Source organism: Lithobates pipiens, unplaced genomic scaffold, assembly GCF_037356315.1.
Source record: "Lithobates pipiens isolate NorthernLeopardFrog02 unplaced genomic scaffold, aLitPip1_a1.2 Scaffold_16, whole genome shotgun sequence".
NCBI classification, from domain to species: Eukaryota; Metazoa; Chordata; class Amphibia; order Anura; family Ranidae; genus Lithobates; species Lithobates pipiens.
In genome coordinates, this window is record NW_027507748.1 from 418,864,484 (window position 1) to 418,889,742 (window position 25,259).

Below are 25,259 nucleotides of genomic sequence, written 5' to 3' on the forward strand. Positions count from 1 at the left end.
GGGGACATCCATACGTCTCCTCCCTGCACTCTGATCGCACACCGGGGACATCCATACATCTTCTCCCTGCACTCTCTGATCGCACACCTGGGACATCCATACATCTTCTCCCTGCACTCTCTGATCGCACACCTGGGACATCCATACATCTTCTCCCTGCACTCTCTGATCGCACACCGGGGACATCCATACGTCTCCTCCCTGCACTCTCTGATCGCACACCGGGGACATCCATACGTCTCCTCCCTGCACTCTCTGATTGCACACCGGGGACATCCATACGTCTCCTCCCTGCACTCTCTGATCGCACACCGCGGACATCCATACGTCTCCTCCCTGCACTCTCTGATCGCACACCTGGGACATCCATACATCTTCTCCCTGCACTCTCTGATCGCACACCTGGGACATCCATACATCTTCTCCCTGCACTCTCTGATCGCACACCGGGGACATCCATACGTCTCCTCCCTGCACTCTGATCGCACACCGGGGACATCCATACATCTTCTCCCTGCACTCTCTGATCGCACACCTGGGACATCCATACATCTTCTCCCTGCACTCTCTGATCGCACACCGGGGACATCCATACGTCTCCTCCCTGCACTCTCTGATCGCACACCGGGGACATCCATACATCTTCTCCCTGCACTCTCTGATCGCACACCTGGGACATCCGTACATCTCCTCTAGGGCTGCCACTAACTATTATTTTCATAATCGATTTGTTGGCCGATTATTGTTTCGATTAATCGGTTAATAAACGTAAACAAAAAATAATAGAAAACTTCTCGGTCAAAGGAATTTTCAGACAGTGTATGTGGTTTTTGCTCAGAAATGAAGTGAACATTTCAAACAACATTCTTTCATTCAGCGAATGTACAAAGATTTTTCATCTGAATATTCTCACCTGAAAATTGCTCTGTGAGGCCAGCATAAGGCTCGGTACACACCTATGCAGTTTTTGCTTTTGATCTGTTTCTGCAGTGCTTTTTGCTGTGTTTTGATTTTTGCGCACGTGATTTTACTGCAATTTGCATTTTTTTGGGGGGCAGATTAAAAAACACAAATTGCGGCAAAAACACATTACATTATTTTCTGCAGCTTCGCCATTTTAGTATATTGAACCAAAAAAAGCCCCATTTTGCTTTAAAAGTCCCTGACTCTTTCCAAATATGCAGTGGCTGAAAAAGGCACTTATATGAACGTGTCCCATAGGAAACCATGTAAATGAACTGTAGTGCGTTTCTGCAAAAACTGTAGAACAGTGAAAGTAATATTTACAGTAGTGATTATATTTTTGTACTATAAAGAGCTCATTTTAGGTTATTTTTTAACCCCATTATGTTACTGGCTGATTAATCGATTATGAAATTAGTAATCGATTAATTGTTGATTAATCGATTGGATGTTTCAGCCCTAATCTCCTCCCTGCGCTCTCTGATCACACACCTGGGACATCCATCCATACATCTTCTTCCCGCACTCTCTGATCACACACCTGGGACATCCATACATCTTCTCCCTGCACTCTCTGATCGCACACCTGGGACATCCATACATCTTCTCCCTGCACTCTCTGATCGCACACCTGGGACATCCATACATCTTCTCCCTGCACTCTCTGATCGCACACCTGGGACATCCATACATCTTCTCCCTGCACTCTCTGATCGCACACCGGGGACATCCATACGTCTCCTCCCTGCACTCTCTGATCGCACACCTGGGACATCCATACATCTTCTCCCTGCACTCTCTGATCGCACACCTGGGACATCCATACATCTTCTCCCTGCACTCTCTGATCGCACACCTGGGACATCCATACATCTTCTCCCTGCACTCTCTGATCGCACACTGGGGACATCCATACGTCTCCTCCCTGCACTCTCTGATCGCACACCGGGGACATCCATACGTCTCCTCCCTGCACTCTCTGATCGCACACCGGGGACATCCATACGTCTCCTCCCTGCACTCTCTGATCGCACACCGGGGACATCCATACGTCTCCTCCCTGCACTCTCTGATCGCACACCGGGGACATCCATACGTCTCCTCCCTGCACTCTCTGATCGCACACCGGGGACATCCATACGTCTCCTCCCTGCACTCTCTGATCGCACACCGGGGACATCCATACGTCTCCTCCCTGCACTCTCTGATCGCACACCGGGGACATCCATACGTCTCCTCCCTGCACTCTCTGATCGCACACCGGGGACATCCATACGTCTCCTCCCTGCACTCTCTGATCGCACACCGGGGACATCCATACGTCTCCTCCCTGCACTCTCTGATCGCACACCGGGGACATCCATACGTCTCCTCCCTGCACTCTCTGATCGCACACCGGGGACATCCATACGTCTCCTCCCTGCACTCTCTGATCGCACACCGGGGACATCCATACGTCTCCTCCCTGCACTCTCTGATCGCACACCGGGGACATCCATACTTCTCCTCCCTGCACTCTCTGATCGCACACCGGGGACATCCATACGTCTCCTCCCTGCACTCTCTGATCGCACACCGGGGACATCCATACGTCTCCTCCCTGCACTCTCTGATCGCACACCGGGGACATCCATACGTCTCCTCCCTGCACTCTCTGATCGCACACCTGGGACATCCATACGTCTTCTCCCTGCACTCTCTGATCGCACACCGGGGACATCCATACATCTCCTCTCTGCACTCTCTGATCGCACATCTGGGACATCCGTACATCTCGCCTGGGACATCCATACATCTTCTCCCTGCACTCTGATCGCACACCTGGGACATCCATATATCGTTTTCCTGCAATCCTCAGATCACACATGTGGTTAGGCTTGCCCCGATACCGTCTTTCTATTAGTGATTACAAGTACCCATACTTTCGGTCGAGTACTTGCTGATACTGCGTACTGCTACTTTGAGGTGCGATTTGCATCAATAAAAGAAAATTTGGCACAAATCGCACTGCAAGGAATCTCATGCATTTTCCATGTGTGTATAGAAGCGCCATCTAGTGGGCAGTTTAGAACTAAAAAATTCAGCAGAGGAAGCACTGCCCAATTAAGTAGGTAGAGACAGATTAGAAGTTCAAAGCAGCAATCATTTATTGGAATACTGAACAGACTGATGACATTAGGGAAATAGATCACAAGCCCATGCAGGTTGATGGTGGTGTGCCAGTGAGGCACTGTGACTCATGGGTTTTGTAGTCGACTCTGCTGAGCCTGGTGGAATGAATGGCTGTCTCTAACCCTGGAGCTACTGGGGGCTGGCGGTGAGTCAAATGGATGCCAGATTGATGGACAGAGCCAGCATTGGCCTGGAAATGACCGCTGCCATCAGGGCTCGCCACTGCCGGCCGGGAGAAATGCCAGGAGAAGGTGGCATAGTGGAAGAGCTCCACTATGGAGACAGTATTGTACAGGCAACCAAGGAGGACGTCCATCGATCCGGAAGTATCGGTTTCATTATCGGGAGCATTTTGGCGAGTACTGATACTCGCTCAAATGCCTGGTATCGGTGCATCCCTACGCTTGGCACACAGTTACATGTGTTTTAAAGTCTGGATCAAACTGAACAGATACTACTCGAAGCAAGATAAGATACCAACTAATACAAGGGATTCAGGGTACAGGCCCTGCAGCTAACTTTCTCATCCAGGTGAAACTGGCTGCATGGAAGTTATGTGCACCACATCAGAAACAACTGTGGTTGATGTCCCCTTTAGCCCAGAGGTATATCTGACAGTCACTGAGTCTTGTGGGAGGCTGGGCATCATACAGTGTCTGTCCTAGACATATGCAGTGGGTACTCTCATGTGTACCTATTGCATGTGTTTGACTGCTGCTGAGTCTTGTACCTTGTCTTGTAATTCCCTCCAATAAAAGTAGGTGAATGGGGAAAAATGTAAGAGCAGCACAGTTTTCCAGTAAGTACCAGAGGTAGAAGCAGATGGGAGATAGGAAGTTGTAGCTAAATATCTACTTTAACTTTTCAAACAGCATTCTAATGAGAAGTGCACAAATCTACTTTTGATCCTTTTTCAATTTGTTCAATCAGGAATTTTGAAAGAAATGAAAGATTACATAAAAAAATGCAACAAATGCCAGGAGAAAATGGACCGATCACGCTTGACGTATGATCCCTCTGAAATGCTGGAGGAGTTTGGGCTTGACGTGCAATTGGATGAAACGGATGATGAAGGCAGTACCCCAGTGTCTAGTACCTGCACTGATCCGAAACCTGCAAAAAAGAAACCAGTGGCTAAGCATGAACTGGTCTTTGTAAGTGTTTTGTTCAATTGATTGTAGTCCTAATTCCTCGCTAATACAGTTAGAATTACTGACACAAGTGAATATACTCTGTATAATTAGAACTCCTTTGGTATAAATATGTTTGTAAGTTTTGTATTTCAGGATGCTCTGGCAGTAGGTTAAGGTGATAGAAGTACATCATACTTACTGCTATAAAGTGAACCTGTAACCTTTGTTGTGATATGCTCACTCTTAATGCATTTTTCATATATTATTATTATTATTATTATTTTTTTTATTGTAGGTTGATAGCAAAGGCATAGTTAAACAGTCATCTTCTAAACACAGCCAGGCTGTGCTTGATCAGTTAAACCAGCAGAGACTTGCTAATCAGTTCTGTGATGTAACACTACTCATAGAAGGAGAGGAATACAAGGCTCACAAATCCGTCCTAGCAGCCAGCAGTGAGTACTTCAGAGAGCTGTTCATTGAAAAAGGAGCCGTCTCCAGCCATGAGGCTTTTGTTGATTTATCAGGTGAGAACACAGTTTTGTTTGGTGTTTTTTTTAATGTTTAAAGTTAAGTCCTCAAACAGGAGTTACATCATCTGTGGCTGAATTGGGCCAGAAAAAGTGGGGTAGAAGCAGGTTGGATTTGATTTAAATCCATAATTTATATCGCTAGTAAAATTGGCCATAGACGATCCGAATCTCGGCTGGCTCAGTAGGAACTGCCCACGATTTGAACCATGTATGGGCAGGTTGAATGTACCAAGTTGATCTATCAACTTGGGTACAACCAACCTGCCAGATTTGTTATGCTGAGACATGCAGTCAAAGCTGTAACTGCACACAGAAATGCAGAATGCAACTTGCAATTCTTAAGGTGAGGGGAGAGTTCTTAGTAAGAGACTGCTTCTGGGGTTCTCTAGCTGTGCTGGGAACTCAGCCTGCTCTCCTCCAATGATCAGACTTGTGTTGACATCCCCCCTGCACAGCCATTCACTGGGAAGCTCAGTGTGCTGTTGCTTCTCCCCTAGCTCTTATGCAGCTGAGAATAGAGGGAATGTGATCACGTATAAAAAAAGAAAAAAGGTATTTATAATTTTTATATATATATATATATATATCTATACACAAATGTTTTCTTTCAGTTTTAAACTAAATGGGTTGTTTTACAAGGTGATTGTTTACGGTCACTTAAATTTCCAACACACCCTAATTTTGAGGGCATAATTAACCGCTTGCCGCCTGCCCACCTTCAAATGATGTAGGGACAGTGCGGTTTCTGTAAAGAGCCAATTACGCTGTAATTGACTGTGTCCAATCAAAGCCAGTCACATGTAAACATGGTGTTACAGGTGATCAGTTTTCATCGCCTTGCACTGACAGTCTGTGGCGAGGAGAGCCGATCAGCAGCATCTCCTTGCAGTGAATACACAGACATGTAATCAGGGAACTGATTATCAGTGCCCTGATTATATTAACGCCCCCCTCAGTCCCACCAATCGGCACCTATCCGTAAAGTAGAAATATTACTTATTTCCAAAATTTACTGACAGAAACTAAGAAAACTTTTTCTCAAGTCATCTTCCAGGACGGCACACCTGAGAGATGAGAGGCTCCTCCCTACAGGAAACACAATCAATCGACAGCTGTTTTAAGTCCCCACCCTTCCCCTTGATCCTCAGTTTTTGATTGTGTTTCTCCCTACACAGCGAAACTGTTTGTTTTTTTCCAAATGACCCGAAGCCTGGGGCTGGTGGTCTCCCCCTGGGAGCCGGACCACAAGCCTGGGAAGCCTCTGGGTCTGGTAGGATATTCTTGTCCTTCCTGGGGGGTTCCCCTATCTTTTCCTCAGGGCGGGCAGCAGAAATTGGAAGAGCCCCCCTGAGAGCTGAAGGACCCTGGGTACAGTGGTGTACCCAGAACTTCAGGGGCCATTATCCTGTCTTCCCCCCTCCTTACCTGTACAGGTGGCTGTTCAGACGGGGGTGCTGGCCATCGGTTCTTTCCAGGGGGCTTGTCCCCGACTCCTGGGTCCCCGGTAGCTCGCGTGGGCTGCCGGAGAGGGCGTGGCAACAAGCACCCGCGTCATTTTCAAACTTCGGGAAAATGGCAGCGGCGTTCTTACCCAGGAGGGAAGGCTGAGAGTCAGTAGGAGCAGGCGCCCACATCCTCCTTTCTCTAGAGCGAGGAGGCACCAGTTTACTACGGTGGATGTCTGCCTTAACCACCTCAGATATGAAGATGGGAATGAGGAATGGAAGGCATTGCCCCCCCCCCCCATGTATATAGACTGACTTCCCTATGGGGACAGCAGTTGGGGGGGGGGGGAGCACTTTGGCGGCTATCCTCCTTGCGTGTGGACCATAAGGATGGAAAAGCAAGCCCGCTGGCTGTGGCAAAAAGAGGAAGACGACAACGGTGAGTACTTTACTTTCCTTTTGCCGTGGGAATTTAGCTGCAAAATCCCCAATTCCAGCCAGAGGGTTTCTGGGCATTTGAGATCTCACCTGGGGTCTGGATTCAAATAGCCCTTAAGCTTCTGCTAAAAACACCAGCCGCAGCTCCCTCTTACATCAGAGAAGCTGTATGGTGGACAGGTGGTGCAGAGGAACGAGTGTGCCTAAACCACTTCAGATGAGAAAGAGGTAGGTAGGCCATTGCTCCCCCTTCCCCGTGTATATACTGACTGGTGCAGTGCAGAACCTGGGGTCGGGATACAAATAGCGCAGATGCCACTGCTAAAACCACCAGCCACAGCTCCCTCTTACAGCAGAGACACTGTGGTTATCGCAGCAGTAGGTTGCCAGCCTCTCCCTACATGCCCAGTTGTGGTACATTTAGTAGGGATGAATATAGCGTACAGAGGGGACCTGGTAGATACAAAGTTACTTACAGGCCAGGTATACCACTGAACAGGTTATTAATTGGGCAGTGGTTGGTGGATTCAGAAGCTCCCCTGGTCAGCAGGTGCACTAGGTTACCGGCCCTATTAGCCCAGCTGCTAGGAATCTGAAGTTGCTTCACAATGTTTAAAAGCTGACCTAACATTCAAGGATGGGCAGAGACCAAGCTACTGTGTGGCACAGTAGGGGTTCCCTTGTCACAGATCCTCCTTTTGGGGGTTGCCTGCTATAGTTAACTTTCATAAGCTCCAACCTCCCACTCCACCTTTACACTGTGTTTATATTATAGTGTAGGAGGTAAGAAGAAACTTTTTTTATTGGTTTGGGCTACATTCCACGCAGTGGCAGATCTAAAGGCGATTCACCATAGATCGCTCCCTACATCCTTTTAATTGAGGATTTTCTGTGCAAACCTATGCAAGAGCTACATAATTAATTGTTTGAAGCCTGCAAATAGCTATTTACCTCCCAGGCTAAACTGGTAACCACCTCTTCTAGAGAGGTCTTAAATTGGTCTCTAGGGCTGGGCTCATTGAGACTTTAGTTGCTAATCAGCACCACCTGGATATGTGCTGGCTAGCGTTTGCTCAGTCTATGGAGGTAAGGTAGGACAACAACTACTACTAATAGTAGGGTGTCCAACCATTTTAGGATCTGTTCCTTCTCTGGTGGTGAAGGTTTAGTATCTACAGCCCAGGCTATGCCTATGAAATAAATTGCCTGTTGGTTATTTCATAAAGGGATAGACCATGACTCCTCATTGGCTGCACACCAGTAGACCTCAGTAGTGAAGGTTTGTGCTTGCTGGGATGTTTTTGTGGCACAGCAGAAATACACATTGAGATTTGTGACATCTCTGCTTATAAGGGCTATATTGCTGTACATCAGAAATGCACTGCACTGAAGCTTGTTTGCTGTCCTTTATATACTAAAGGTACTGCTTTGTTTGGCTACAGATCAGAAAAATACAACAGTGAAGGTGGTCTGTACTTTCTGGTTTTGTGTTGCACAGCAGAAATGCACATCATTGTGTCTGGTGACATCTCTGCTCATAATGGTTATATTGCTGCACATCAGACGTACACAAGATTGAGGTCTGTCTGTGGGGCTTTGTGTCCTGTTTTACTGCCTTGTTGGTTACTTATCAGAAAGGCAGCAGTGAAGTCTGATGGTCCTGATTTGCGTGGCGTTGTGCTGATTCAGACAGTGCTATTAACAGCAATGGCTGCCGAGTTTAAACATGCGATTTGACATGTTGAGTCGCATGACAAATCATTTCAATATGGATGTGCTATCTCTATTCATAGTGTTTTATTGTTGCACATCAGATTTATACAGCATTAAGGTCTGTGAGGTTTTGTGTCCTGTATTACTGCCTTATCAGAAAGGCAGCAGTGAAAATTGATGGTTCGAATTTGTTGGGCTACATAGTAGAAATACAAATTGAACCCCTGCCAGGTGTAGTACATATACTGCCTTTGGTAATCCATGTAGCACCACAAAGTGGTGTTGTGCTGATTTTAGCCATGCGATTTGACATGTTGAGTCGCAAGGCCAAATCACTTCAATATGGATGTGCTATCTCTATTCAGAATTGTTATATTGTTGCACATCAGACATATACAAGATTGAAGGTTGTCTGTCCTTTATGTCTTGCATATACTGCCTTATTGGCTGCATATCAGAAAGGACACAGCAGTGAAGGTTGCTTGTCTTTTTCTGATTTTGTTTTTGCTGCTCAGCTGAGAGACACATTGAGGATGGTGGCCTCTCTGCTCAGTATTGGTATATTACTACACATCAGACATACACAAAGATTGAATGTTTGTGTCCTGTATGTCCTATATTTACTGCCTTATCGTTTGTATATCAGGCTAAGCAGTGTTTCTCATGGTTCTACCTTTCTGCATCTTAGGGATACACAGCAGGGGTTTGTTGGCTGCAATCCTCCAGGGAGTCACAGCATTGGGGACCCCTTACTTGTTCGACCTGAAAATTGCTATTTGTTTTTTTTTCCCTGTGACCTGTGTAATCTTGAGGTCTGTGGATCCAGGAATCAGGGACTGCTGGTGTCGCACAGACACAAATGGTACCCATTGGAAGCCATAGTATATGACTTCTCATGCGTCTTGCAGTCCCAAGTCGCAGGTTGGGTCGCACGGGTGTGGGAACCCTAAACTTATCTGTCCCTTCTGATTGAGGTTTTGCTACACAGCAGGAATACTCATCATGACGTTATTGTTTTATTTTGCAGCAGACCAGAAAGATTGCAGCTGTAAAGGCTGTCTGTCTTTTTCCTCAGTGTCTGCTTTTATGTTGTTGCACAGCAGAAATACTCAAGATTGAAGCTTGTTGGTGCTTTCTGTTTCAGAAAAACACAATGCTGCAGGTTGCTCGTGTCCTTTCTCAGTGTTGGTTCTATCTGAACTACACTACAGAAGTGCATGACAGAAAGGATTGTCTTGTGTTCCATATTTTTCCCTGTGGCATAGCAGAAATGCACAACACGGGAGTTGGTGTTCATATTAATCTTATAACTGTGGTGGTTTGTCAGAAATACACAACATAGAAGTTTGGGTCTTTCTGTCTTTATAGCCTTGTTTTGCTGTACATAGGTAAAGCACAACAGTAAAGGGGGTTCCTGTCCTTTCCGTATTTATATATCAGTTATGACCTAGCTAGCTGCACTAAAGAAATACGCAGCATTTAGGGTTTGCTTGAGTCTTAATGTTTTTACGTCTTGGCAGCACATCAGAAAACCAGACTATGAGGACTGTTTGTCTACGTTGAGGTTCAGATTTGGGTCTCTTCCCATATTTGATATATTGGTTTAGCTAGTCACACTCAGGCACACAACATTGTTGTCTATGCTTGTGTCCTTTCTGTCTAAATCTATTGTGCCGTGCCCACAATCTATGATCATTTTATTTGTGATATTAATAATGCATGTATCACCTTTTTGTATTTCAGCCTTCTTTTCCATGGAGGGGCCAGGAGTTCGGGCTGCAGCTGCCACATGTCAGAAAACCTTGACCACTTGCATTCAGGGATGCCAGAACCATTTCCTAGGGTTGAAGCCCTGTAGGGTTATGGGACACTGGAGGAAGGGGATAATGAATCGCCCTGTTTAGTAAGAACTTGGAGAGTTCTGTTCAGAGGAGTATTAGGGCCTGAGGATGAAGTATAAAGATGTATACCCGATCGAATAGGTTTCGGCTCGGTGCATGGCCTTCATTTTGCCCTTTTAGCAAAACTAGACATAGCAATATGGGTAGTCTACTCCTGCTAGGGACTTTAATCTCCTGAAGAAGGCTCTCAGGCGTAAGTAAGGACATAGATTGGGCATGCCTTAAACCCAGGGTTCAAGCTTCTGTTAATCTATTTCCCTTAAGTAGGCTTCCCTTTAGTCTTTTGCTGACATAAAGATAAAAAGGAAGCAGTTTTATTTCCCTCAACAGGATAGTGTTAAGACAGGCCCTCTTATTGATTAATGTAGTGTCCTTGTCTTACACAGGTCTCTTATTTATCTTTTTAGTGGTTCTAAGTAGCACCTACAGGCATAATAGGCCATGGTTGTTAGATGTGTGAGATAGGCAACATTGCTAACCTACAAGTTTAACATGTTTTCTGATTCCATTTTTAAGAGCCCATTTCACCTAGATACTGCATCTGAAGCGGAAAAGGCAGGAACATCTGTGGAGCAGACCTGCAGATCAGCCGCATGATCCAGCTAACATGCCTTCATCAAGCATATGAGCGTATGGAGTGGAGGTAAAGCTCACTGCAGAGCCAAGGTTCGCCAAGAGGGTTTTGCAGTGGCCCCACCCTAAGGTAGGCCTGAGGTACTTGTTTATCCTCTCAGGTGTGCCGTCCTGGAAGATGACTTGAGAAAAGTACCAGTTACTTACCGGTAACTGTCTTTCTGGGAAATCTTCCAGGACGGCAGGCCTACTTCCCGCCCGTTGGAGGAGGGAAAATTCTAGAACACTAGAAGGTGAGTACCTATGAGGAATGATTTCCCTTGTGAACCTGGTTCAGGAGTTACTTCTCTACAAACTGAGGATCAAGGGGAAGGGTGGGGACTTAAAACAGCTGTCGATTGATTGTGTTTCCTGTAGGGAGGAGCCTCTCATCTCTCAGGTGTGCCGTCCTGGAAGATTTCCCAGAAAGACAGTTACCGGTAAGTAACTGGTACTTTTTTTTCCCTTATTTTTTTACAAAAAAACAGCAGTGATTAAATACCACCAAAGGGAAGATCTATTTGTGTGGAGAAAATGATAAAAAATAATTTGGGTACAGTGTTTCATGCCCGCGCAATTGTCATTCAAAGTGCTACAGCGCTGAAAATTGGCTTGGACAAGAAGTGGGTGAAAGTGCCCAGTATTGAAGTGGTTACTGTAGAATGTATGTTCCTTGCTAAGCAACATTTTTATTTTATTTTTTTCAAGTTGTTATGGGTAAAGTTCTGCTGCAACTGCTAATTAAAGGGTCTCTTCATTAAGTTAACTGAAGAAAGCAAGTGGCTCATGTTTGGTCCATTTCTCTAAAGTTTTAGCTGATCTGAGTGTCATGAACATCCACATTTTTATCTTTGTGCTAGAAATCCTGCTAGCTCTTGTGATGTGTTTTTGTTACAAATTCAAACATAATTTATATTTTAACAAATCTTTCAAATTCCCAACTGACTTATTTATTTATTTTGAATGCTTGATTTGTAGGTTTTTGTAAGTCCAGCTTCCTGCCGTTGCTAGAATTTGCATACACCTCAGAACTAATGTTTGATTTCTGCAGTATGGCTGACCTAGCCATGCTTGCCCGCCACCTCTACATGCATGAAGTGCTGGAAATCTGTGAATCTGTTCATAAACAGATGGAGGAAAAGCAGCTTACTTTGTATCATCAGGGGGATGTCCAGACTGTAGCTTCAGAAAAGAATATTCTTAATGTCAATATACAAGGACCTACACATGAAGATAAGACCACCTCCCCTGTGATGATAGAAGTGACAGATTGTCAACATATATTGAATGAAAACAACATGGAGTGTCAGACTGAAACACAAACACATTCCGAAAATGATATAATTGCAATTGCTTCGCAAGGCCCAACTGCTATTTCAACACAAATGTCTGTTCAGCTGTCTGGTGATAATATTTCAGCCACCTCTGTTGATGGTTCCACAGCAGTATATATTTCCAGTATTTCAAATGCCTCATCAGAGCTGCAGCCTACAGTCTTTGTTCCTGCTGTTATTGAGGTTGCTTCTGTTCAGGCAGAAACTCATCAGATAGTAGTTGAATGTCTAGATGCCCAGCCTCCGTCTCTTAAAAATCAAGCTTCTGAAGTAATGGACTGTGAAAATGCAGCTAAAGACTCTGAAGCTGTTTTAAAAGAAAATGCATTGCAATCGGACATGGCAAGCGAGAATTCACCATGTATGGAGGATATAGAAGTTAATATGGACATTGTTGTAGAAGAAGATACAGTGAAAAATAAAGAGAATCTGAAGAGAACGCATAGTAGAATGTCGACGTCTCCAGATTCTCCTGGGATGATGTCTGCAGCTGGAATTGCAGATAGTGGAGCAAGCACATCTTTTGAAGGCGAGGCTGAAGCAGAGACATCAGCTGAAAACATTGCCTTGGCAGAAACAAGTGCTTCCACAGAGGACGATCCCACTTCTTCAGATGGCGGCCCATACAGGTGCAAGCTCAGAGAGCGCTCTATTGAAGAAGGTGGATACATTCAAATGCACAGAGGGAAAGAAAGAAAGCATGCAAGTAGAAAGATGACCCATAAATCTGCAGTTCAACAGGTACATGGTAACTTTGTTTGTAAAAGCAGATTTAATATATTTTTCTTCAGTTGTTGGCCTGTCAAAATACTTTGGCGATTTTTGGTTTTCTAGAAATTCTATCATCGCTGCTAAAAGAATAGTGGCATACAGTATTTTTAGCATTATACAATTACCTTACATACATTAGGGGGGTTTGTATTCCATGTGTTTGCCTGTAACATCGCTTTCTTTCTGGTTCATTGAGGGATGCAGGAGTTATTTATAAAATGTAATGTAAGCCCCCAGGAATGTGTAAATGGTATTTTTAGAGCAACCTTGTCTTCCTCGTTTTATCATCCATGATTTCATCAACCACATTATTCAGTCTGTTGCACCTAAGAGTGCTGTATTACATTGCCTTTCTATACTGGTATGCCTTAGACCATGGGTGCTCAACCTGTGGCCCTCCAGTTGTTGCTGAACTACAAGTCCCATGAGGCATCGCTTACACAAGGCTGACCATTTCAAGCATGTTTCTCAATTGCAGAGGCATGATGGGACTTGTCGTTCTGCAACAGCTGGTGGGCCACAGGTTGAGCACCCATGCCTTAGACCCTAGGTAGGTAACCAGTAGCCCTCCAGCTGTTGTGGAACTAAACATACAATGAGGCATTGCAAGGCTGGCTGTTAAAATTACTCCCAGAGGCTTCATGGGACTTTTGCAACAGCTGGTGGGCCCCAGGTTGCCTACCCCTGCTTTAGACTCGCTGTAGTCATTTTATCAACACAAGCCATAATATTGTTAAAAATAGTCCAGTCTCTTGACCAAAATATATTTATCAAAAGAACCCTATTGGGAGAACATCATGGAGGATTCCGCTGATGAGTTCTCGTTTTGAGATTGCTCTCTACGTCACTGACCCTAGAACAAGTATAGAGATACATAAACTGACAATTGCTTAATCTTGCTTGTTCTGGGTCCGTGATTGAAAAGTATTTAGTACTGAAATGTAAACCAAGCATTTCATGTTCCTTTATTTAGGATTGCATCAGCATGACAGAGTTGGCTAAAAAAAAAAAGAACATTGAGATGCATACAATTAAACATGTATGCCTGTGTGTCAGTACAGTCAATACCAGCAGTGTATGACTTTCAAGTGTCAAAACATCAGAATAATAATCCATCATTCCCCTTATCCACTATAAAAGGAAATAAGGTAGAGAAATAAAATCGGGATATATAGGTTTGTTGCGATGGTAACCAGATGCACCACTATTTCTAGGAAGGAAAGGGGGGGAGAGAGAGAGAAGGGTAAAGAGAAGTGATAGTCCTGTAGGGAGTGGATGGGGTGGACTAAATATAAGCATCCTATGGATGCCTTTTCAGGGAGCAGGTACCTGGTCCCACTTGTTTTTTTTGTTCTAGAGTGAAGTTCCTTTTTATATTAGGCATGGCCAAGATTGTTTTTTATTTTTTTTTTTTATTTTATTTTTTTTTTAACAAAATTGTTGCACTTTAAACTGTCTTTCTCTTGACTACTAGGCTGCCAGAAAACTGGTAGAGAGGGGCAAGAAAAGGATGTTGCCACCCAAAAATGAGGTTGTAAAAGATGAAGAGGAACACACATGTAAAGATTGCGGAATGGTGTTTGAACGCAAATATGCCTTAATTATGCATGGCATAAAGCACAACCACAAAGAGTTCAAATGTCCGGTAAGTCATTGGTTTTCTGAACTATGCAGCTTCATATTCTAATAAAGGTTTAAATATTGAGTTAATTTACATAAATACCACCTGTCTACCTTTTTAATATGAATAATTATAAACATTAGCTAGAAATGTTATTCTGTAAGGAAAGCCATAATTGACTCATTTAAATTACATTCCAGAAACTTTTATGGTTTTCTTTATAAAATGTAGCCATCACAGAGATGTGAAAGCAGCCCATTAATTCTGAACTCCAGCCAGGAGGAAATAATCTATAATTAAAGTGTCAATAGACCAATAGTTATTTTTTTTCTATGAAATAATGCGTGCTGTATGTTTTGTGTAATAGTGCTCCAGTACAAAAAAAAGAAACTTGGTGATCCTGCCAGTTTCATTTTATCATGCTCTTTTACAAATAATACAGTGTGCTCTACGAGCTGCCTACATCCACTGAGGAATGGCTCCAGCTTGGCAATTGGCAGCGGTTACTTAGTGGAAACTCACTGCTATCATAGGGCAAAACAAAGCTGCATTGTACTTCATGGGACTGGTGAAGCATATTGAAAGAGTCGCACCCACAATTCGGGCCATACCTTGGGGCGAAGAATTGATTAAGTGATAATGATGAAGAAAGAGTTTTTAAAGTGGAACTTTAACCATAACTTGTAACTGTCACTGAGAACTAAGAAATTATTTTTTGGGAACAAAACCATACCTCAAACATGTAATACATGGTTGAACATGAGTATTTTATCTGTATACAAGGCGATGGCATACAAAAAAGAGAAATGAATATATATATATATATATATATATATATATATATATATATATATATATATATATATGCATCTAAACATTGCATAACGTGTTTCCACGAAAATAAGATCTACCCCAATAAGACCTAGCATGATTATCGGGGAGGGCTGCAATATAAGCCCAACCCCGAAAATAAGCCCTAGTAAAATTTTGTTAAATTTTTTTTTATTATTCCACCTTGCAAAATGATTACATCGCCATAAGGTGTGCGTGTCTCCCTTTGTAACTGCTTTGTGCAAAACACCCTATTTACAGACTCGCTGTAGGTCTTCTCCTCTCTCCTCCTGACTAATGCCCGTAGGCAGATGGCAGCGGGACAGCGGCTCCTCCTGCCTGATGCCCGCAGCCCCCCCCCCCAGTGCATGGAGTGGGCTGATGCCAGCGAGGATCCTGGAGCAGAGCAGAGAAGAGGAGCCCAGGCAGACCATGTGACACCCAGGGGAGCTGCAACAAAGGTATTTCCAACAAAACAATCACAAAGGGAGACACACTGCACCCCACACCGGCACAATTCCTACAAAACAAATTGCATAATAACTATAACTATATATTTTTTATATATATAAAATATACTATATAATAACTATCTATAAGGAAGGATTTTAAGATGCTTTTTATGTCAAAATACTGACTCCTGACCTGAGGGGGAGAGGCAGGGGACACAGGAGATGGATAAATGTCACAGCAGAAGCACTATGCAATCTATCCTGCTTTAAATGAAAAGGGTTTTTTATTTTATTAATTTTTTTTAGGGTTACATTGTACACACTGTAAATAAATCAGACATCCCTCCCGAAAATAAGCCCTAGTGTGTTTTTGGTTGTGAAAATTAATATAAGATCCGGGCTTATTTTCGGGGAAACACGGTAGTATCCCTTGGAACTAACTAGTTTAACCACTTTCAGACCGGACCATTTTGCTGGTAAATGACCAGAGGTCTTTTTACACTTTGGCACTGCGCTGCTTTAACTGGTAATTGCGCGGTCATGCAATGTTGTACCCAAACAAAATTTGCGTCCTTTTCTTCCCACAAATAGAGCTTTCTTTTGATGGTATTTGATTGCCTCTGCGATTTTTATTTTTTGCGATATAAACGTAAAAAGACCGCAAATTTTGAAAAAAAATGATATTTTCTACTTTTTGTTATTAGAAAAATCCAATAAACTCAATTTTAGTCATACATTTAGGACAAAATGTATTCTGCCACATGTCTTTGGTAAAAAAAAAGTCAATAATTGTATATTTATTGGTTTGCGCAAAAGTTGTCACATCTACAAACTAAGGTACGTTTTCTGGAATTTACGCAGCTTTTAGTTTACGACTGCCTATCTCATTTCTTGAGGTGCTAAAATGACAGGGCAGTACAAAACCCCCCCAAATGACCCCATTTTGGAAAGTAGACCCCCTAAGGAAATTGATAAGAGGCATGTTGAGCCCATTGAATATTTTATTTTTTTGCCTCAAGCGATTGAATAATGACAAAAAAAAAATTTTTTTTTTTTTTTTACACAAAGTTGTCACTAAATGATATATTGCTCACACATGCTATGGGCGTATGTGAAATGACACCCCAAAATAAATTCTGCTGCTTCTCCTGAGTACGGGGATACCACATATGTGGGACTTTTTGGGAGCCTAGCCGCGTACAGGGCCCCGAAAACCAAGCACCGCCTTCAGGCTTTCTAAGGGCGTAAATTTTTGATTTCACGCCTCACTACCTATTACAGTTTTGAAGGCCATAAAATGCCAAGATGGCACAAAACCCCCACAAATGACCCCATTTTAGAAAGTAGACACCCCAAGCTATTTGCTGAGAGGCATGTTGAGTCCATGGAATATTTTATATTTTGCCACAAGTTGCGGGAAAATTACAAACTTTTTTTTTTTTTTTTTTTTTTCACAAAGTTGTCACTAAATGATATATTGCTCATGCATGCCATGGGCATATGTGAAATGACACCCCAAAATAAATTCTGCTGCTTCTCCTGAGTACGGGGATACCACATATGTGGGACTTTTTGGGAGCCTAGCCGCGTACGGGGCCCCGAAAACCAAGCACCGCCTTCAGGCTTTCTAAGGGCGTAATTTTTTGAGTTCACTTCTCACTACCTATTACAGTTTTGAAGGCCATAAAATGCCAAGATGGCACAAAACCCCCACAAATGACCCCATTTTAGAAAGTAGACACCCCAAGCTATTTGCTGAGAGGCATGTTGAGTCCATGGAATATTTTATATTTTGCCACAAGTTGCGGGAAAATTACAAACTTTTTTTTTTTTTCACAAAGTTGTCACTAAATGATATATTGCTCACGCATGCCATGGGCATATGTGAAATGACACCCCAAAATAAATTCTGCTGCTTCTCCTGAGTACGGGGATACCACATATGTGGGACTTTTTGGGAGCCTAGCCGCGTACGGGGCCCCAAAAACCAAGCACCGCCTTCAGGCTTTCTAAGGGCGTTACAGTTTTGAAGGCCATAAAATGCCAAGATGGCACAAACCCCCCCCCCCCAAATGACCCCATTTTAGAAAGTAGACACCCCTAAATTTAGGGGTACACTAGTGAGACTAGGTAATAAATGGCGGGTGCCCTGAAACTATAAAAAAATAACTAACCAACCAGCGTCACCTGTAACAGTTATATGGTGATCACTGGTGAAAGGGTTAACTAGGGGGCAATCAGGGGGCTTTATGCGGTAGTATATGGGGGTCCCTGGCGCTATAAAAAGCTGCGGCGAACCTAAATACCTACCTGCCTAACTAGCGTCACCTGTGACACTAATACAGCGATCAGAAAAACGATCGCTTATTAGGCTGGGTTCACACTGGAGCGATGCGGGAACGCCACGAATGCGCGGCGGGTTCCCGCATCGCATGCCTCCCGGCGGCAGTTCACACTGCCCTATGCGAACTGCTGGGAGTGTCAGTGAAATGTTAATGACACCCCCAGATCAGTTCGCATATCGCAGTGCGATCTGCAAACTTGGATCGCATGGTGTGAACACCCATGCGATCCGATTCTGCTGCGGACCAAAAAAAGGGTCCCGTGCGAGTTTGCGGCGGGTGCGACACGAATTCAGCCATACTATCTGTATAGCTGAACTCGAATCGCACAGAGATCGGATGTGATTTGCACTGCAGTGCGGTGCGAATCACATCCGTTCTCATAAACCGCTGCAATGTGAACCCAGCCTTAGTGACACTGGCGACGGGGGGTGATCACGGGGTTAAACCTTTATTGGGGGGGTTAGGGGGGTACCTTAGAACTAAAGGGGGCTAACCCTAACTGCCCTAACAGTTATTAGTCACAAATGACACCTGCCGGGTGATCAGGGGGTTAAACCTTTATTAGGTAATAAATGGCGGGTGCCCTGAAACTATAAAAAAATAACTAACCAACCAGCGTCACCTGTAACAGTTATATGGTGATCACTGGTGAAAGGGTTAACTAGGGGGCAATCAGGGGGCTTTATGCGGTAGTATATGGGGGTCCCTAGCGCTATAAAAAGCTGCGGCGAACCTAAATACCTACCTGCCTAACTAGCGTCACCTGTGACACTAATACGGCGATCAGAAAAATGATCGCTTATTAGGCTGGGTTCACACTGGAGCGATGCGGAAACGCCGCGAATCCGCGGCGGGTTCCCGCATCGCATGCCTCCCGGCGGCAGTTCACACTGCCCTATGCGAACTGCTGGGAGTGTCAGTGAAATGTTACTGACACCCCCAGATCAGTTCGCATATCGCAGTGCGATCTGCAAACTCGGATCGCATGGTGTGAACACCCATGCGATCCGATTCTGCTGCGGGCCAAAAAAAGGGTCCCGTGCGAATTTGCGGCGGGTGCGGCGGGTGTGGCGGGTGCGGCGGGTGCGGCGAATGGCTGAACTCGAATCGCACAGAGATCGGATGTGATTTGCACTGCAGTGCGGTGCGAATCACATTCGTTCTCATAAACCGCTGCAATGTGAACCCAGCCTTAGTGACACTGGCGACGGGGGGTGATCACGGGGTTAAACCTTTATTGGGGGGGTTAGGGGGGTACATTAGAACTAAAGGGGGCTAACCCTAACTGCCCTAACAGTTATTACAGTCACAAATGACACCAATGCAAAAAAAAAAAAAAAAAAAAAAAAATGACATTGGTGTCACTGTGACTGGGGGGCAGGGGTAATTGGGGGGGTGATCGGGGGGTAAAGGGGGGGTGTGAGTGTGCCTGGCATGTTCTACTGTGTGTGGGATGTGTTGGTGCAACTCACTGATCCGCTCTCCTCCGTGTCGGAACGAAAAATACCGACACGGAGGAGAGAATACATCACTTCCTCTCCTGTGTTTACATTACAGGAGAGGAAGTGATGTCACCGGGGATTTCCATTCGTCGGGAGCGATCGCGAGGGGGTGGCCATGAATGAATGGCCGTCCCCTCGTCCGGGATCGCTCCCGAACGAAAACCGACCGCCGCAGGCACCGGGCGGGGGCCCGATCGGGCCCCCGACCCGCGGGAGGCAAAGGACGTACATATATGTGCTTATGCCTGCCCGTGCCATTCTGATGACGTACATCGGCGTGAGGCGGTCGGCAAGTGGATAAAAAGCCAAATGCTTATTGAGTAATGGATACAAGAGCGTTTATAGGATGCAAATGAATCACAGTTGAGGTCAAGCTATGTGTTGGGAACATAACATTGATGGGTTTGATGTGTTTCATGGCCAGATGCCCACTCATCAGGAGCAAACGCATAGCGTATCTGGGGGAAAAAAATGGAAAAAAAAAAAGATAGCAAATAGTAAGAAAAAAGTTAGGGGCAAGGGGAAACGAGACGTGCATTTCCCTGGAATACTTGCAACACTGCTCATTTAGAAAAATGTATACGCAAGTCAGGATCTGCGAGGCAAGTCTATCCTGGGCGCTGAGGGAGTGAACCCAAGGAAGAAGCGAGCACAGCGACACACCCCAGGAGCACCCTCCAAATGTAATAAGCAAAGGTGAAAAAATTCAAATGTGTCTGTAGAGTAAAATGATATTGGACCAATATGTTTGACTAGTACCAGTATATATAAATGCAGTATTCATGAACTACAAATCAACACCTATTATTGCCTGACAAAAGTGAAAAGCGCAGTAGATACAAAGTGAAGGGAATCGCATCACATAAAGTGAAAATAAAAATTGAAAAATCACATGAGAATCATGCAATGCTCCTAAGGGGGAAGGGTAAAGAAAAACAGAGGTCTGCAGTCTTGGTATATCACCTAGACTGCAGACCTCTTTGGGTTCCTTGGGTTCGTTCCATCAGCTCCTGGGATAGACTTGCTTCGCAAATCCTGACTTATAACACTGCTCATTTAGAACAATTTATATTGATAAATTCATGTAAGTATTTCGGGGAGATACACATCTTGTTTCCCCTTGCCCCTACTTTTTTTTTTTTTTCTTTTTTTTTTTCTTTTCTCCTTACTATTTGGCACTATCAATGTCATCACATTCCCAACACATAGCTTCACCTCAACTGTGATTAATTTGCATCCTGTAACTTTTTTTTTGTATCCGTTACTCAATAAGCATTTGGCTTTTTATACTAGTTAGTTCCAAGGGATACTATGCGTGTGTGTGTGTGTGTATATGTATATGTGTGTGTGTGTGTGTGTGTGTGTGTGTGTGTATATATATATATATATATATATATATATATATATATATGTATATGTATATGTATATGTGATATATAATATGAATTCCTCTTTTATTTTTTATGTTTGTATGCCATCACCTTGTATACAGATAAAATACTCATGTTCAACCATGTATGCCTTGTTTATATACCTCTTAAACAATTTTATAGTTTTTCCTACCACATGTCTTGTGCCTCACTCAAAGTCCCAAAAACCCCTTTCTTATTTCTGATTTAGGGATGGAGGTGCATGGTATCATGCATCTCATTTAAAGTCCCAAATCCCCTTTGCTGTCACTGAGAACTGTTTTCAAGTTAAAGTGGAACTTTACTCATTACCACTTAATAAAAATGTTTTTTAATTAAACAATAATTATGCTACCAAAATTAATGTGGCTGTAAATTGCCTCCAGCATTGTTTCTGTGTTGTTGGTTTTATATTTTTATTTTGTTGGAGGCTGCCATTTTGCTCAGCAGTAAATCTTTTGCACAACCATAAAATAAAATTTGTATTGCTGAATCTTCTTTCTTTAACAAGCATATAGTCTAAAATATTGTATTAAAGGCCTTGTTTGTTTTTTACTTTTTGTAGCTGTGCAAGAAAGAGTTTCAGTACAGAGCATCCTTACGTGCCCATCTTATAAGACACGCAAGGAGAACAGAACCATCTATTGTAGAGACAGACAGAGCAGTGACCAAAGGAGCGATCAAGCGACAATACATTTGTGATATTTGTGGAAGGACGCTTCCTAAAATGTGCTCTCTGAGAATGCACATGTTGAAACATACTGGTGTCAAGCCACATGCATGTCAGGTAAGTGTGCTGCTTTAGGAAACAAAACTGTAACACTGACCTCTCCTTATTGGGTATTTTTCAGTTAAAGTCGGTCAACTCTTATAAATAGAAAAGTGCAAATGAGCATATCCTACATGGTCTGTGATAATAACAAAATCTGAGATTTTACTTGAGTAGTACATTCTTTTGAAAATGCAAGGATCAATTCTTGTCCCAGTGTGTCTTATTGGGTTAATAAAACTTTTAGTGATATAGGCCATTGGTGGTCTTGTTGCAAAACATTGTTTTCCAGTTAAACACTTTTTGTAGATAAAAACAAAAAAGACAAGAAATAAAAAAACAAAATATAAATATATATATATATATATATATATATATATATATATATATATATATATATATATATATATATATATATATATATATATATATATATATATATAATCTATCCCACCTGTGATCACATAGCTTTTTTGATATGGCAATACATCCTGTGGTCGCCACACAAGTCTGATTAGAAGTGAGTAGCCCGGCACAGCTAGAGAACTGACCAGAGTGCTGTCCTGCTTAGTGCAGTCAGGTGTTTTTCTACTAGCCTTAGGAGGATTTTCCTCAGTGAGGACGCTCCTTTGAAAACTGCCTGTGGTCTATCGGGTAAGATGGTACTTAAAACCTGATCCCTACCCAATAGTTGCCAATGTTTTTGGATCAGTTTTCTAATGCTTCAATGTTGCAAAAAAGGTAGAGACATTTTCGTATCTACTGTGTTACAGCAACATGCTATCCAACTCACGTGTGGATTTTACAGCCGTAGCTAATAGTCCTGGGTCATAACCCTTTTCCTGGAGATGTTACAGGGGGTGAAGGGCAAAGAGAGGCATGAATCACTAACAGTCAGGGCAGGTCTTGCGTGAAGGTCACCGGCAGGCCAGGGGGTCAAACACAGGTGACTGGCAAGAGTCTCTTAGATGGGGGAAAAAACAGTCTAGTACAAAGGATTGTTAGCAGGTCTGTCAGCAGGCTGATTATTTAGTACTGAAGACTGATAGCAAAGTCTGTAACACAGGCCGAGGGTTGAACACGGATAACTGGAGGCAACGCCTGTGAGAAAGCAAGGGGTAAAGGGGTGAGCAAGCACTGAAGACAATAGTAAAGTCCAGGAGCAGGCTGAGGGTCAATCACTGGAGACAGGAAGCAGTATCCGTAGACAGGCCGAGGGTCAAACACAGGAAGCGAGTAGAGGTCCGGGAGGCAAGCCGAGGGTCAGATGCAGGAAGAGATCAGAGCAGGTCAAGGTCAATCCGGGTCACAACAGGTAATCAAGAATCGGGATACAAGCAGGAAACACACGGGGAGCTGGAAGACAAACCAGCAATGCGGTCATGGCACATAGTGGCTTTATAGGCCAGCAGGGAGGCTCATGTTGTTGCGCGCGCTATTGTGTATGCGCGTTTGCCGCTCTGCTGAATTGCGCAGCGCGTTAGCCGTTTCGCTAAATTGCGCGTGCGCATTAGCCGTTCCGCTGTGTTGTGGCCAGGGATGCGCCGGAGTGCCGCTCTACCGCGCATGTGCGAAGGAAGGCAGCGATATTGTTTCCTGACACCAGTACAGTTGCACCTAAGTCACATAAATTGGCCCTGTTGGACAGCTCTTAGCCAGGGTTTATAATGACAACTATCTAGAGGGATGTATGAGTTTCTGTCAGTTGGCTTGGAAAAAAAAGTGGATGTGACAAACCTCTCCTCGTTCACTGTGATTTTAAGATCAAGGAAATTAATTTCCTCCAAGCTGGACTCAAAGTTGTTTGCCCCTAATGTTTTCATTGAGCAGTGCCATAAAGCTATGTAGATCAGACTCACTGCCGTCCCATAGGAGGAGGACGTCATCAATATATCTTGCCCACAAGACCACCTTTGGTCTCCTGTGGGCATAGATGACATCCTCCTCCCATTTTGGCCATAAATTGGCAAAACTTGGGTTGTATTTCGCACCCATTGCCACACCCCTATCTTGGTGGAAGAATTGATGGTCAAACCAAAAGTAGTTGTGGGTTGCGGCTAGTGGTGCAATGGATTGTCAACGATCCATGATCTGAACGGGTCAACCTGTTCAGATCATCACATCACGCGATCCGCGGAGCACTCCGCTGCCTCGGCTTTAGGAAAGGCCACAGTTTTGGCCTAGCTCCAGAGCGGCGGCCATCTTGGTACACTCCCTTCTTAGTGTATCCTTACTGTGGAAGGATTTGGGGTGTAGCAAGATGGCGGCGACGGACCGTCACTTCCACAGCAAACTGCGATGGGTCTCCAAATATGTTGTTACACGGGACATGTCTGGATATTACAGTGAGTGGGGGATTAGTCTATTACAGTGGGGGAGATGACGTGGATATTACAGTGGGGAGTAATTTTTATTTTTTTCTTCTTCTTAACCGAAAAATTATCCGTTCCGAACCATGAGTGTTTTGATCCGTTGCACCCTTCGTTGCGGCGTATTCATGTAGTTCCATGGTAAACACGATTTGTAGTGGAACTAGGCCAGATCCTCTCACCAGATGTAATCTGACTGCCTCTAAACCCAAATGATGGGGAATGATGGTATAAAGCGAGGTTACATCTACTGTAACCAGCCATAACCCCCTTTTGGGAGTGATTCCAGACAGCAGATTAATGACATATTTGGTGTCCTTAATATATGATGGAACCTTTTTCACCAGAGGCTGCAAATAATGGTCAATATACTTGCCCATGCAGGTACTTCTGGTGGGACTGCAACTAAAGCGAGCCTATTGCTTTATCCTGCGCTGCAAAGCAAATGTTCACTTTTTAGGTACATAGTTTGTCCCTGTACCCCTTTTCATCTTGCTGTGCAGCATATACTAAATGATCTAGTGGTGTTTCTGGTTTAACATAAGTCTCCAACATTTTGTTGGACTGCCGGTTTACTATCGTCAAACCAAAATACAAGACGCCAAAAGACTGGAATCTCTAATTCTATAGGGTCCTTAAATTTGGAGTTGTCTCACCTGATTCTGAAAACAAGTCTTGTTTCAAAAGTCGAAGCTCAATTAGTGTTTTGGGACTGTATATGTAAGTGATTGTGAACAGATTGAGAAATATGGGGGGGGGGCCGTATACTTGCCTAGATAGATGCAGAATTGGTCTGATGCTGCATCTGTCCCCCACTGTCTCTAGGAGAATCAAGTGGTTAAAGCACGCTAGTCACTCCCTTTTTGGTTCTCACTGAGCAGAGAGCGGTGACTGGCTCTGTGGTCTGCCACTCCAACACTCACTGGAGTACCAGGCTGTGGAGGGG

At 43.9% G+C, this 25,259-nt stretch overlaps 1 protein-coding gene across 1 annotated transcript in view; it reads left to right on the plus strand.

Moving 5' to 3' along the window:
- ZBTB11 (zinc finger and BTB domain containing 11) overlaps positions 1 to 25,259 on the plus strand; it is a 38,278-nt gene that overhangs the window by 597 nt on the left and 12,422 nt on the right. Inside the window, exons 2-6 of the mRNA XM_077482475.1 lie at positions 4,066 to 4,289; positions 4,564 to 4,795; positions 11,889 to 12,985; positions 14,490 to 14,660; positions 21,741 to 21,962. Of these exons, the coding sequence (XP_077338601.1) occupies positions 4,066 to 4,289; positions 4,564 to 4,795; positions 11,889 to 12,985; positions 14,490 to 14,660; positions 21,741 to 21,962 (1,946 nt within the window). The remainder of the gene's footprint in view (positions 1 to 4,065; positions 4,290 to 4,563; positions 4,796 to 11,888; positions 12,986 to 14,489; positions 14,661 to 21,740; positions 21,963 to 25,259) is intronic.